Source organism: Peromyscus maniculatus, chromosome 16, assembly GCF_049852395.1.
Source record: "Peromyscus maniculatus bairdii isolate BWxNUB_F1_BW_parent chromosome 16, HU_Pman_BW_mat_3.1, whole genome shotgun sequence".
NCBI classification, from domain to species: Eukaryota; Metazoa; Chordata; class Mammalia; order Rodentia; family Cricetidae; genus Peromyscus; species Peromyscus maniculatus.
Window position 1 is genome coordinate 65,453,981 of NC_134867.1, and position 13,747 is coordinate 65,467,727.

A 13,747-nucleotide genomic window follows, 5' to 3' on the forward strand; every position below is an offset into this window, starting at 1 on the left:
ATCACCTATGTGTCAAAGAGGGAATAGATGCTTCCAGAAACAAGTCCTGGGGCATTTCCTGAGAGTTTCCGGAAAATGTCTTAAGAAGATGTGAAGAGGCTGGAAGACTTGGGTCCTAACCCCTGGCATACATGGTAGTTGACTGTTCGTTCACACAGCAGTATTTCCTGTGTAGCCAGCATGAGCTAGCTACCACCAGGGTGGCAGTTTATTTCTCTATACGTGCCAATGTAGGGTTCCTGTAGGGGCTGAGAGTCTGTGCAAGTGGGACCCTTGTGTTTCCAATCCCTCATGGGGTGTACTTCTCAAGGCAACAGCATAGGCTCAAGAGTCAGGTGCACACACAGATAGTGCTAAGCGTGTGTAAACTTCATGCTGCAAACATGCCCAGGTGGTCAAGGCCCATGTGCTACCCAAAGTTGCCCAGTAGGAAAGAGCACCCAGCTCCATGAGTAACTTCAGAACCCATGGCGATGGGAAAGAGAGATCAAGCCTGGGATTTACTCCTGAAATAAGGGAGCAAGCATTCCACGGCACAAAGTCAAGGTGCAGGGAGAGGGCCTGAATTGCATTGCCAGGAAGGAGTGTGGGCTCAGGTAAGGAAGTAAGGCGCTTCCAGTCTTCCAGGCTGTGGTCGTGATAGCCACCAGCACCTTGACATTGTACAGATCATTGTAGGTAAACCAACAAGTCCACACACATCAGATTAGCAAGCAGGATGCAAGTATAGATGTGCGTACATAACGTGTGTGTGTATGTGTGTGTGTGTGTGTGTGTGTGTGTGTGTGTGTGGTACAGGGTGGGGGGAGAGTAAATCAGGCCAGCCAGCGGTAGCAGGATTTCAGGGGGCCACTATCATGTTCACCGTGGAAGTCCAGGAACTCAGGGAATTCTAGCCTCCCAGACTGTGTGGGACCAAGTCCAGAGGAAACAAAGCTGCATCTAAGCTAGACCTTCTCATGGTGTGATTTCACATTGGCTTTTATCCAAGTCCGCCAGACACAGAACTGAATAGGAATGACGCATTTTGGTGGTCTCCTTCTCACTTCTTAATGAAAACCTTCTCTCTAATAAAGCCAGCACTTTGGGGGCCCACGGTGTCATTATATACAAAGGGAAACGTGCACACGGAAAGTCACACTTGGAGACGATGACAACCTACGTCTCATTCATACCCTGAAGTTCATGGAGAGAATGCATTGCTCAGTGGAGAGTGGTGAAGGGGAACAGCACGTCCTCTTGGAAGGACACAAGACAAGACTGCATGTGTGCACAAACTGCGTGCTGGCCAGGCAGCTCTGTCCTTCATTTCTGTGCCATCAGATGTGCATTGCTGCCCACTGTGAGAAATTCCAGGGGCTTACTTAGTAACATTACTAAGTGTGAAAGTCCTTATAGAATGAGACAGGAAGATGGGAGAACGTCGCTGGATGTTCCAGTAAATACATGTGCCTCTGGAGGGTCTGAGCCTGTGCCTTACCACCCACAGTGGGCACTACTCTGTAGCTCTGGAGAGCCCCCATGGACAATAAGTGCCTCCCCATGAAGGTATCTGCTGCTTTAAGCTCAGCCACCATACATGACTCTTCACTACTTTAGACTTTCCTACAGGTAGCTGCAACAGCAGTCTTTCTTTTGTTTCTGAGGTGTTGTTTTTAAAGGTAGTACAGTGGTTTTAAGATTCAGTCTTGATAATATAGATCTGCCATTCCTCCCTCTCTGTGATATATACATACAACTTCGTATTATTGCACACAATGTGTAACTCTTTATCTGTGTATTTTTTTCAATTCATAGATAAGCAACTTTAAGAATCAGGCTGGGATCTTTAAGAAGATCACGTGTCCATTCTTTCATTGGTTGTTTCCTGATCTATGCTTTAATCTCTCCTGGACAAGTGTCTAGGATGGGACAGTGGTCTCAGTGCTGGGTCTGCTGTGAGGAGGCCCTGTGAGCTCCAGGTCCTACACGCCCCCCCAACATTTGGTGTTAGTGTTTTTAGCGTGGAGCATGCATGTGCGTGACATCTCAGTGTCGAGATAATTGCCGTTTTCATGATGACTAATGATGCTGCCCTCTTTTTCTTCAAGTGTTTATGGCTCTGTTGATGGCTTGCTTTCTGAAGTCTCAGTGAGTTTTAGATTTGGTTATTTGTGGTTTTATTGATGTGAAAAGCTGGGGGTCTCTGTCAGATGTATATATTAGGAACATTCCCCCAATCTGTGGTTGCCTTTTACTTTTTAATTGCATCTTCTGGTGATTGTTTTAAATTTTAATGATGTCTAATTTGCCCAGTTTTTCCTCTGTGGCCAGTCTGTCCCCAAGACACAGTCGGGGCAGTGACATGGTGGGGTATTCCTAAAGCCTCTTTTTAGTCTTTACATTTCAGACTTTATATTCATGTCTCCTTCATCTTACATAATTATTGTGCAGTGTGTGTTGATTGTCTTGAATTGGTCCACAGTCATTGTGAAGCTCTACCGTCATTTCTTGGGAAATGTTTCACTTCCCTGTGAGTTGCTCTGGTCCCTTCTCACTCCAAGTCTCTTGTTAGTGGGCTCCTCATTTGTCTCCATTCTGCTCTTTACCTGTCATATCCCACTCTCTGGGTGAATGATTTCATACCTTTTCAAACATGGCACATTAGCCCCCTAACCATAGAGCCAAGCTTCAGGCTGTATTTAGGTCTTTGGAATTTCCATATCCATTCTAGAGTCCACATTTTCAGTTTCTACTGAAGAGCTTCTTCAGATTTTGATAAGAAATACATTGTGTCCACTAATTAATTTAGAGAAATTGATTTTATAGTGTTCCCAAGTCTTGTTACCCATCTACATGCTGTATCTCTCCATTTATTTAATTAAGAGTTTTTTTTTCAATAGTGGCATTTTTAAAATACCTTGTACCTCTCATTATGAATTATTTCTAAGTATTTTAGTTTTGATGTTATGACAAATGACATTTAATTATCTCTATTTTGCAATTATTTATTCATAGTACATAAAATATGAATGATTTTTAGACATTGCTTAGTAGTTTCTTTCTTTATAGATGTTTTAGGATTTTTTTGTATACAATACTGTTGTGTGTATTTAAAGGCATTTTTATTTCTTTTGTTGCAGTCTTTTTTTTTTTTTTCCTTTTTGACTCTGTTGCCTTGCCCAGGACCTCTTATGGAATGCTAAAGGAAGGACATTTATAAATGACATTAGCTGTGGACATTTACAAAATATGTCCTTCACCTCAAAGTTTTTCAGATTCCCAGTTTTCTAAGAGTTTTTCCATTTAAGTAATGAAGTTGTTCACCTTAACAAAAACAAATCAATGAATCCTTGAATTCTTGTTACAATGCTGGCTGCCCTTGGGGCACAGCACCCGGACAAAAGAGTTATTGAGTGTTGGCTGCAGTGTCCTCAACAGCCTCTTCTCTAAGACACATGTGTGGCTTCACTGGCACCCCCTTTCTTGAGGCGGTGAGGGAGGTCTGCTCAGGCTGATGCAATACGGCGACATGGATGAAGTCACTTAGAAATAACCCAAGGCTGTTTCCTACAGTTTTGGAAGTCCAGGAGTCCAACTTCAAGGTACAGGCACACTTGGTTTCTGGAGACCTATCTTCTGATGTATAGGTGACACCTTCTTGAGGTGTCTCCATATGGTGGAAGAGGCAGATGGTTTTCTTCTGTCCAACTCTAGGTTCTACCTTGTAACTCAAATCGCCCCAAAGATCCCATTCCCTAGTTCCATCACCTTAGAGATGAAGATTTGGGTGTGTGATTTGGGGACATACACAGTGCACATATACACAGATACACAGACAGACACATAGACACACACACACACACACACACACACACACACACACACACACACACACACACACACCCTTTACGTTAGAAGCTCGAAGCCTCATGGCCAGGTAAATTCAAGTTCAGATTCCACCCCTTCGTCCCTGATTTTCTCATCTTCTTCATTTTTTTTTTAAACTGAGTCAGATTTTTGTAAGGATTAATTCCAAGTTAAGTAATAAAACACTTTTACTTTGAAAATCAGCTTTACTTGATTTCTTCTTCAGACTCAACTTAGAAATAAGTAAAAAGATAGAAGTGGATTAGTCCTACCGGGACTGATTAGCTGTGGATTACGGTGAATGTGGTGAACATTTCATTTGACATTGCATTTATTTTACAGCGAGCTGTCTATGTAGCAGGAACTTCAGACGTAGCCTGTGCAGAACTCTGCAGTGGTCGGGGCCTGGGAGGAGCCGCGAGGGGAGGTGTGACCACATTCTGAACTGCCGTCTTGCGTTGCCTTCTATTTATGAAGGTCTTACTCATTTATTAAAATGTCCTCGGCCTTCCTGGTGGCTTGTCCTACAAGAGAATGTGATTGCATCTTTCTAGTAGCCTTGAATTTCCAATATGCAAGCAGATTGTCAAATGCCAGCCCCAGTTATCTCCACCACCCTGACGTTCATACAAACAGGATGCCGTCTGACTCCGCCAGAGCAGCTTTGATATTTTGCAATATGTGCAACAAATTTTAGAGTTTTTTTTTTATTCAATCAATTTCATTTTGCTTATGAGGATCTTTCAAATATGACATAGATTTCTCATAGGGACATTTCAAAAATGTTTCCATTACCAGATACAATATGTCCTTGGAATGGAGCACCAAAAATATTTTGTGGCCAGATAATCACACTGTACATTCTGTGAACTAATGAAATCTTGAAAAAGGGCCAAGCAAACCTTAGCTAAATTGAAGAGGTCTGTGTTGCCAAGCTGCTGCGTACAGCTCGGAGGCTGCTCCCATTCCATTTACTCTCACAATGATAGCCCAAATGGTTCCACAAAGAAGTGCCAACCGTCTTCACAGATAGTTGCCTGAACCCTTGTTGCCTGGCCTCCTTGAGTGGCTATCACAGCCTTGATGGGATTTGGGAAGAAAGACCAGTGGGTGTGGATTTTTGTTTCCTGCCAGTTTCCTGGTGGCAGTTGGGTAAAGGCTTTGTCAAGATCCCCAGCAAGCTCAGGTGTGTTTCATGTGTATATCTGCACATGTTAGGTACACCTAGAGTGTACTCAGAAAGTGAAGATCACATGGGAAGAAGCACAAAATGTCAGTCAAGGCCCAGTTTCTAAACTTCTCTTTCTCGTTTATTGAGTTTTGAGCACCAGCCGGGTGATTTGAACGATCCCCACATGCTGAGCTTTTCCTCTAAGATGTGTGTTTGAAGGGATGTTTAGTTAAGCTTCCTTCTTTTTCATCCAGCAGTCCTTCTGAATAGCAGCGTAGTGGGAGTATCAGCAAGGTCCATCTCTTCCAGTTAATACACATCATGTTGTGGCTTTTAGAAATCTAGAAACTGCACTTGGTAATGCCGTCAGTGAATGGATAGATCGTAGAAGCGCTTGTAGACTTGTCCTCAGGATCACCCAACGAGCTGACATCTATGTGGCCTTCTAACTGTTGTCTATGTATCTAGAGACATTAATGAACATGTAGTGAATGCCAAAGTTCTTCCAGCCCTGGAACGATGAGGGAAGCAGCAGCGGACATTTACGAAACCCAGTCGGAGGTCCGGTTTGTGCCTGCAATCCCCTGGTCCTTGGAGCGTCACCTGGGCCAGGCTCTGCCCTTGGCACCACACCTGCCACCCATGGCTGGGGCGGCACTGAGGCAGAAGCCCTTCCCCACCGGCTTCTCCATGTTTCCCCTGACGTCACCGTGTTCATGAACCGCTTGAGGCTGTAGCCGGTGCCTTCGGAGCAGGCTTAACACAGTCAGCATTTTCCACGTGCCAAGTTGTAGAGATTTTTCTCTTGTGCGTGGTGTCCTCAGCTTGAGTGGAGCCTTGCCTTGCTGTCCTCTGAGTGAGACTGCATGTGGCAATCTAGGGTCTTTGGTTCTTTTTCACTTACTGGTTTAAGCCGTTTGGAAAGCAGGTGTGTGTGTGTGGTGTGTGTGTAGTGTGTGGTGTATGTGTGTGTGTGGTGTGTGTGTGGTGTGTGGTGTATGTGTGTGTGGTGTGTGTGTGTGGTGTGTGTGTGTGTGGTGTGTGTGTGTGTGTGTGGTGTGTGTGTGTGGTGTGTGTGTGTGGTGTGGGTGTGTGTGTGTGGTGTGTGTGTGTGTGGTGTGTGTGTGTGTGTGTGGTGTGTGTGTGTGGTGTGGGTGTGTGTGTGTGGTGTGTGTGTGTGTGTGTGTGTGTGTGTGTGTGCTTGTGCATGCACCAGTTTATCTGTCTTTTGGCAGATGCCCATTGGATGTAAACTAGTACTGGCTAAACACGAAGAAGGAACTGAGTCTCTGGCCTGAGAAGAGATGACTTTGCTCTCTGCAGCACATGCTCCCTGTAGGAAGGCAGCTGTTTCCTTCTTGGGAACCTGTGAACAGTAACACGTGTTTCTCAGGGAGCGTTTGTGGCTTAGGGGCACACAGTATGACCACCTGAAAAGAACCACATGCTCTTGTCCTGTGGCGTAAAACATCCCAGCCTCACAGCATATGGCTGAGGAGGCAGGAGGGGACCTCTTGTCTGTCCTTAGGCCTGGTTCCCACTATCATACTGGGACGGCACACAGCATCATTTAGCTGTGACTGTGCACCAGCCACCGAGGCTGGCTCCCTATGTCTGCTCACCATCTGCTTCTTCCTCTTCCCTGCAGCCTCCTCCTGTGACCAGGAGCATCAGTCGGCTCTCGAGGAAGCCAAGCAGCCCAAGAACGACAACGTAGTGATCCCTGAGTGTGCACATGGTGGCCTCTACAAGCCAGTTCAGTGCCACCCGTCCACCGGTTACTGCTGGTGTGTGCTGGTGGACACTGGGCGGCCCATTCCTGGGACCTCCACAAGGTAAACGCATCCTTGTGGGAGCTGGGGAAGAGACATTGGGTTATGGAGGCCGGAAAGCTGAGCACCCTCCTCCTGCCACCCCTGCCTCCAGGTTCTTTCTGCTATGGGTTCAGTTCCTGTTAAAGTCAGTATTACATTGTGGGTGTGGCAACCACACAGGACTCTGTCCCCTGCTCCCTGGGCTGATTAGGAAGAGTGGTTCTGGCTCTGGGAAGGGAAGCATATCCTTAGTAGTCATGGGCCACCAAGCATGAAGCAGAGAAGGGTAACTCTGGAGAGAGCATTTGGACCACATTAAAGACTAAACACACCCCCTTTCTGCTGCAGGCTTTGGACAGAGAGGTGAAATGTTGAAGAAGCCAAATGCCTCAGATAACTTTCTATAGGACGTAATATTTGAATCTAGGAATTATCATTTAAAGAGAAGAATATATAAGGCAGGAATGGTCAAGGTTATTCATGATTGCTTGTGTTTTCTGCCAGCTTGAGCAAACACTTATGTTCTCCCAGAGTACCAGCAGAAGCTCATCTGTACCTGGGCAGGGTCCATTCCCGAGTGGGTGCCTCTGTCCAGTGGGTACCTGTCAGTAGCCTTCGTAATTTGACTTGGATCATTTTTCCTAGACTTACAAATACGCAAACATCTTCTCTCTAGAGTTGCTAGCTTCATTCTCTAGTTTCATCCCAGGTGCCTGGATGAACGTTGGAATGCTTCCTAGATTGTTAGTGTAACAACTAGCGCTCAGTGGGGGCACTGGTCAGGCCCCAAGGGCAGAAGCAAAATCCAATTGCTCACATGACAATGGCTTCATCAAGACCAAGTCTAACCCATCCTGGTCACCTTCTAGCTCCTGAGTGAGGCCATCTTCCTTGGGGGCCCTGGTTTGGATACCATAACAATGCTATAACATCACAGATGATTCTAGCACTCAACATCACCTTGCTCTCACCACACTAGAGGACAGTGTGTGTTCTTGGTGACCCACAAAGCCAAGACTAACCTGCCTCAGGTTTGGAAGCAAGCTTGTGCAAGGCTCGGCTAGAATTGCCACCATTCCTGGGTTTTGCTATGGCAGTTCATTGTCCTTTGTGTAGGTAGATAGGAGGTACTGTTTTCTGAGCAGCCTTTCTTGGGGGTGATCTTCCTACATACTTGAGCCTCTGGCTCCTTTGCTGTGCATCACTTGGGGCACCAGCAGGCTCCTTCCAGCTGTAGCCTTGGCCCCACGCCACACTTCTACCATACAGGAGAAGCGGCCCTGGCAGATGTTTTCTCAGAGTTGGCCAACGAAAATCCTCGCACAGTCAAAACCAGCTCTCCTCCAACTGGCTCCGAAACAGTGAGATCAGCATTTGCAATGCTTTCCCCGGAGAACCGAGAACAGTTTAGATTGTGACTGAGTGGAAAGCCAGCAATCTCTGTCCTCTGTGCAGACTCTCCCCGGGTTTCAGGCAAACAGGACAACCTCAGCTCTCCGCTTCCACATTTGCCTGATGGAAGGTTCAGGAAAGGGCTCAAACTGAACCCAACTGAAAGGCCTATTCATATGGCTGTCTTCCTCTGAACCATACTTTCTTATATCCACTAAACAAAAGCCAGAAGAGGGTGTTAAATCTGTTGGGACCGGAGTGATAGACAGTTGTGAGCTGCCGTGTGGATGCTGGGAACTGAACCCATGTCCTCTGGAAGAGCAGCTGATGCTCTTACCTGCTGAACCATTTCCGTAGCCAAGGGAGTTTCCCTTTTTGACAACAAGAGCGACATTTCCCTCTGAACTGAGGGACTTGCTCAGTGTGGTCTCATCCCGAGGCTGTCACAGGTCCAGCCATGGAAGGGAGCCATTTACCATGCCTCCTCCAGTGAGCACCAGGTCAGAGCCAGGTTCCAGTCTAATAAACTCTGCTTTGTGAGAAAGAGAGTTGATGCCACCTGCAGCGTCCCACAGTCAGGCAAACAGAGGGTAACACCAGGGTGGAGAGCAGTTCAGAGGTGGGCAGGGCAGGTGGGGTCCCCGCTGGTTCCTGCCTGGCTAGCCTTTCTAGTCAGGGGAGGGTGCAATGTCCTGGGGGCATTGCAAAGCCTACATGTGAGGTGTGGAGGGTTCAGCCAGGGCAGGGAAAGCAGAGTCAGGCTCGCACTTCCCACAACAGCCCTGATGGACAGACAGTGCTGGCCTGGGTCACTGCACTTGGTCAGTGGTGGTGAGAACATGTCCTGGCTTCCTCTCCTTCATTTTCCTTTCTGTAAACACTTGAATGATTTGAATGTCCTCAGTGTTCCAGGCATCGCGCTGGAGGATGGGGACTTGGTGAAGGAAGAGGATAAACACCGGGGCTTCCTGAGGGAAGGGGGTGGCGGAGACAGAACGGGTCCGTGGCTAAGCCTACATAAGGACATGTTTTGGCTGATGACAAATCTGAAGGGCATTGAGCAAGAACAGGGCCCTGGAGCACAGAGAGAGGGAACAGCTGGGTGAGAGACACAGGCAGGAGTCAGGGAGAAAGGTGTGAAGGCCACACAGCAAGGCCCAGAGAACTTTGACTAGAAGACAGAGCATCCACAGGCAGGCTTTGTACAACACCGAGCAAGACAAGAGTGGAGCAGGCCTCCTGGGAAGCCCTGGCTTGGACTCGCCCTACGTGGAACTCAACGGTTTGCTTGTCCTGTCTTCTTGCGTACTTCCCCATGAGGACTGCTTGACCTCGGAAACCAGGAAGCTGCAAGCGTCAAACGCTTTGCCGTTTATAAGCCACCTACCTCTCCGTCCTCGTGTCCCACACAGGAATAAGGTGCTTCTGCTGTGGAATTGAGTCCAGCACAAGCCCTAGGCTGTCATTCTTGCGAAGCTGACCTTCCCTCTGAAGCAGACTGGTGGTGGCTCTTGCAGGTTCTCTTGCTCCTTGGGGTCAAGACTGACATTCTGACCATATTTTGTGTGACCCTTCATGGGGTTGGGGCACCACCTGCCAGGCCCCGCTGCCAGGCCTGGTGGCACTCACGCTGGAGGAGGGGCAGACTTCTACCTGGCTGCTGGCCAACAGTAGCAGGGATTTGGAGGAGGCGATTGGATTCCTCGTGCAGGCCGACAGCCAGCGGCTCCATTAGTGCCAGAACAGGCTTCCCTTTCACCTTTGTGAGGGCTGGCTTAGGCTTTGCCCACCTGCCTGGTGCTGCAGTCTGGCCTTGAGACAGCCTCTGTTTCTGACCCCAGCGCTCTGCACAGTGGCCGTGTGCATGTGGTCATGTGGGCGTGAAATTGCACTTCTCCATGGCGGCAAGTCTGGTATCTGATGGGCAGCCATAGCCAGGCAATGTTCTTTGTTTTCCTTATGTGAAATAAGTGCTGTTGAAAGAACAAAGGTTGTTGCAGCCAAGAGCACTTTGGTAAACCCATGAGCACCTCTCCAGATTCCTGTTTCTGCATTGGCAAGTCATTCTCGGTGCTCTTTCAAATGAGCAGAACACAGTTACTTAAATGCGCTCTTCAAATTTCAGCACCGCTGTAAGGCTCAAGAGAGCTAAGCCCCAAGTTAGAGCAAAAGATCAAATGAGCTGGAATGGAACTGCACATGGCCTGGCTCTCAGACTGTGTGAATGACATGAATACTGGAAAGAAAGCCCAGCTCTCGGACGCTGGAATACAGTCTGTGGCCCACATACGACAGGACTGCTGGCTTGGGGCTCTGTACCATCAGTTAGGAGCTGAGACACATGCTCACTTTTCTATAGGTCACGGGTCACTGTAGCAGAGATGTCAGCCCTACCTCACCCCTAACCCTCAGGCACTGCCTGGTCCCTGGAATGAAGCTCTGATACCCAGGGCATTTATTCTCTCTAAATTTAGTGTCCCTCGGGAATAGTGGTTAATGACCCCTGAGGCAGCCAGTTGTAATCCCCATCATCTTCAGATGCATTTCGGCTCCTGTCTGATGATGTGTGGTCCTGGGCAGCAGACATCGACTGAGTAGGCTTCTCCCCACCCCATTGCCACTGTCCTGTGGTTGTGAATGTAACCCCGCTGTCTGGCATTGAGCCTCTGTGTTCCCAAAGGATATATTTGAGTGGCTTTGGGAAGGGGAGTGAGTGATTGTCCAGCTGTTTGCTGGGGTTCATTGGGGACGCCAATTTTAGAAGCAACATTTCAGAAAGATGTAAAGTTTGTGTGAAGAGGGTGTTGATTTCTCGGGTGCCAAAGCTGCCGTTCAGGGAGGGAGGGAGGTCAATGGCGCAGTGGTCCTGGGTCTTGTCACAGCTGGACTGCACCTACTGCTTGGATCTGGTGTTCCATCGGAAGTCATTTGTTACGCAATATATTATTGACATCATAGGATATCTTATTGTTTTCGGTTTTGTGAGATATTCTCATGCAACCAAGGCTAGACTCAAACCCACTATGTAGCCAAAAGTATCTTAAACTCTCTTTTTAAAAAAGTGTGTGTGTGTGTGTGTGTGTGTGTGTGTGTGTGTGTGTGTGTGTGGTGTGAATCTGGGCACAGACATGTCACATCCCACATATGGAGCTCAGAAGACAACTTTCAATTGAGCAGAACACAGTTACTTAAATGCGCTCTTCAAATTTCTGGAATCAGCTTTTGCCCTCCGCAGTAGATTTTGGGGATTGAACTCAGGTTGATGGACTTCTGTGGCAAGTGCTTCTATGCTTAGCGAGGACAGCTGTGCCTAAAACTCCTGTGCCTCCTGTCTCTACTTCCTGCGTTCTGGGATGATAGACATGCCACCATGCCCAGTTTCAGAAGACTTTAAGGAGTGTCTCATAATGAGAAATTTCATTTTATTTTTTTTTTGTGGTAGGAAAACAAATTAATAATGAAAAATGAAACTGAGTAAATGTGACCTCACTATCCTTTCTGTGAGCAGAAAGGGAGGTAGTAGGGGAGAGAGGAAGAAAAGAGTGGGTAGAACTTCACCATTTCATGACTGAAAATATGCAGCCCTAGGACCTAGAACATTCATTGTGCACCTACTCCCCACTGGCCCTAACCTATCATTCTCTTTTCTTAGCTGGTGTTTTCTGCCTTTAGTCTGAACCTTAGTCCAAACAGGTGCTCCATGAGGGAGCTTCCCCTGTCCATCTCCCACCAATGTGCGAGACCCAGTCCCTAAGAAGGAGTCTCATGGGATCAATGCATGAGACTTGGACAAAGAGGAGTATAGTTGTGGGAAACAAAGAGACTCAGTCAGTGCTGAAGGCCAGGGTCTGCTGGTAGCTGGGAGGGAAGGCTGGGATCACAGGTCACACCTCTCGTTAGGTGGTACAAGTCATCAGGATAGGTTGTTATGAGATACCCATGAGAGAAGACCCCCCTCCCACTTCACTGGGATGGACCTCTCCAGTTCTCCATCCTACCTCATTGGGATGGACCTCTCCAGTCCTCCATCCTACCTCACTGGGATGGACCTCTCCAGCCCTCCATCCTACCTCACTGGGATGGACCTCTCCAGCCCTCCATCCTACCTCACTGGGATGGACCTCTCCAGCCCTCCATCCTACCTCACTGGGATGGACCTCTCCAGCCCTCCATCCTACCTCACTGGGATGGACCTCTCCAGCCCTCCATCCTACCTCACTGGGATGGACCTCTCCAGCCCTCCATGCCTAGTCCTTGCTGAGCAGCCCCTTTTCTGACCTCATAGTAAGAGGGTAGTTGTCTTAGGGTTTCTATTGCTGTGAAGAGCTCCTATGACCATGGCAACCCTTAAACTGTAAGCCACCCCCATTAAATGTTTTCCTTTATAAGAGTTGCCATGGTCATGGTGCCTCTTCACAGCAATAGAAACCCTAAGACAACTACCCTCTTACCGTGAGGCAGCATGCAGGCAGACACGGTGCTGGGGAAGGAGCTGGGTGTTCTCTATCTAGATCTGAAGGCAACAGGAAGTGAACTGTATCACTGGGTATAGGTTGAGCATAGGAGATCTCCAAGCCCAGCCCCACAGTGACACACTTCCTCCAACAAGGCCACACCTACTTCAACAATGCCTCACTTCCCAATAGTGCCACTCCCTGTGGGTTTATGGGGGCCAATTACACTCAAACAACCACAGTAGAGAATGATACAGAGGGAGGAAGTCAGTGATCTCTGGTACGGGACTCCACTCCACCACTCACACGGATCTGGAACAAGGGCAGTTTCAAGGAGCTGTTGAGCCACAACAGAGGTTCATCTGGGTTTGAACCAGAAACACTCAGGAAGCAAGCAGCTCCAGGCAGAAGGCGGGGGCAGACCTTCGGAGCATTCTATTAACACTGGATAGAACCCACAGTACCTAACTTACTTCCTTCTTTCTATTTTCTTTTTAAATGTCTGGACGAACTTTTGTAGCTCCGTGAGTTGTATTGAAAATTAGTTAGACTTTCAATGACAGATCATTGTGGGCTCCGAGTTCTGAGACCTGGCTAGGATCTAGGAATGTCCACTCAAGCCACCAAGGAGCTGTGATCCAAGGATGGATCTCCTGGAACGTTCTGAAGCTAAAGCTGTACATAGCCGTTAGATGTGAGAAACTGAAGACAACTCCAACTCAGGGTCTCAACTCCACTCTTTTCTCTCTTATCCCCCTGCTCCTAGGTATGAGCAGCCCAAGTGTGACAATACAGCCAGAGCTCACCCAGCGAAGGCCCGGGACCTATACAAGAACAGGCCACTGCAGGGTGAGTACAGCATCCATGGGCTTCAGGCAGCTCTGGAACCACTCAGGACCACTTGTAATGTGGGAGAAGGAAGCTGATATCTTTGCTTCCCTGTGGCCTGGTGGACCCTATGTCTTGTGGCTCCACTGAAAACCTGAATCCCAGCAGATGTGGGAGCCCATGTAAGAGACAGGTAAGACACATGCTGATCTCAGAGCTAACTCAAATTTGGCAATGTG

The 13,747-nt window shown here is 48.0% G+C and overlaps 1 protein-coding gene across 2 annotated transcripts in view; it reads left to right on the top strand.

The window, feature by feature from the left end:
* Positions 1–13,747, top strand: part of Smoc2 (SPARC related modular calcium binding 2) — a 132,113-nt gene that overhangs the window by 88,724 nt on the left and 29,642 nt on the right. For both annotated transcript variants that reach the window (XM_015994879.3, XM_015994878.3), the window contains exons 8-9: positions 6,669–6,855; positions 13,447–13,529. In XM_015994879.3, coding sequence (XP_015850365.1) covers positions 6,669–6,855; positions 13,447–13,529 — 270 coding nt within the window. The remainder of the gene's footprint in view (positions 1–6,668; positions 6,856–13,446; positions 13,530–13,747) is intronic.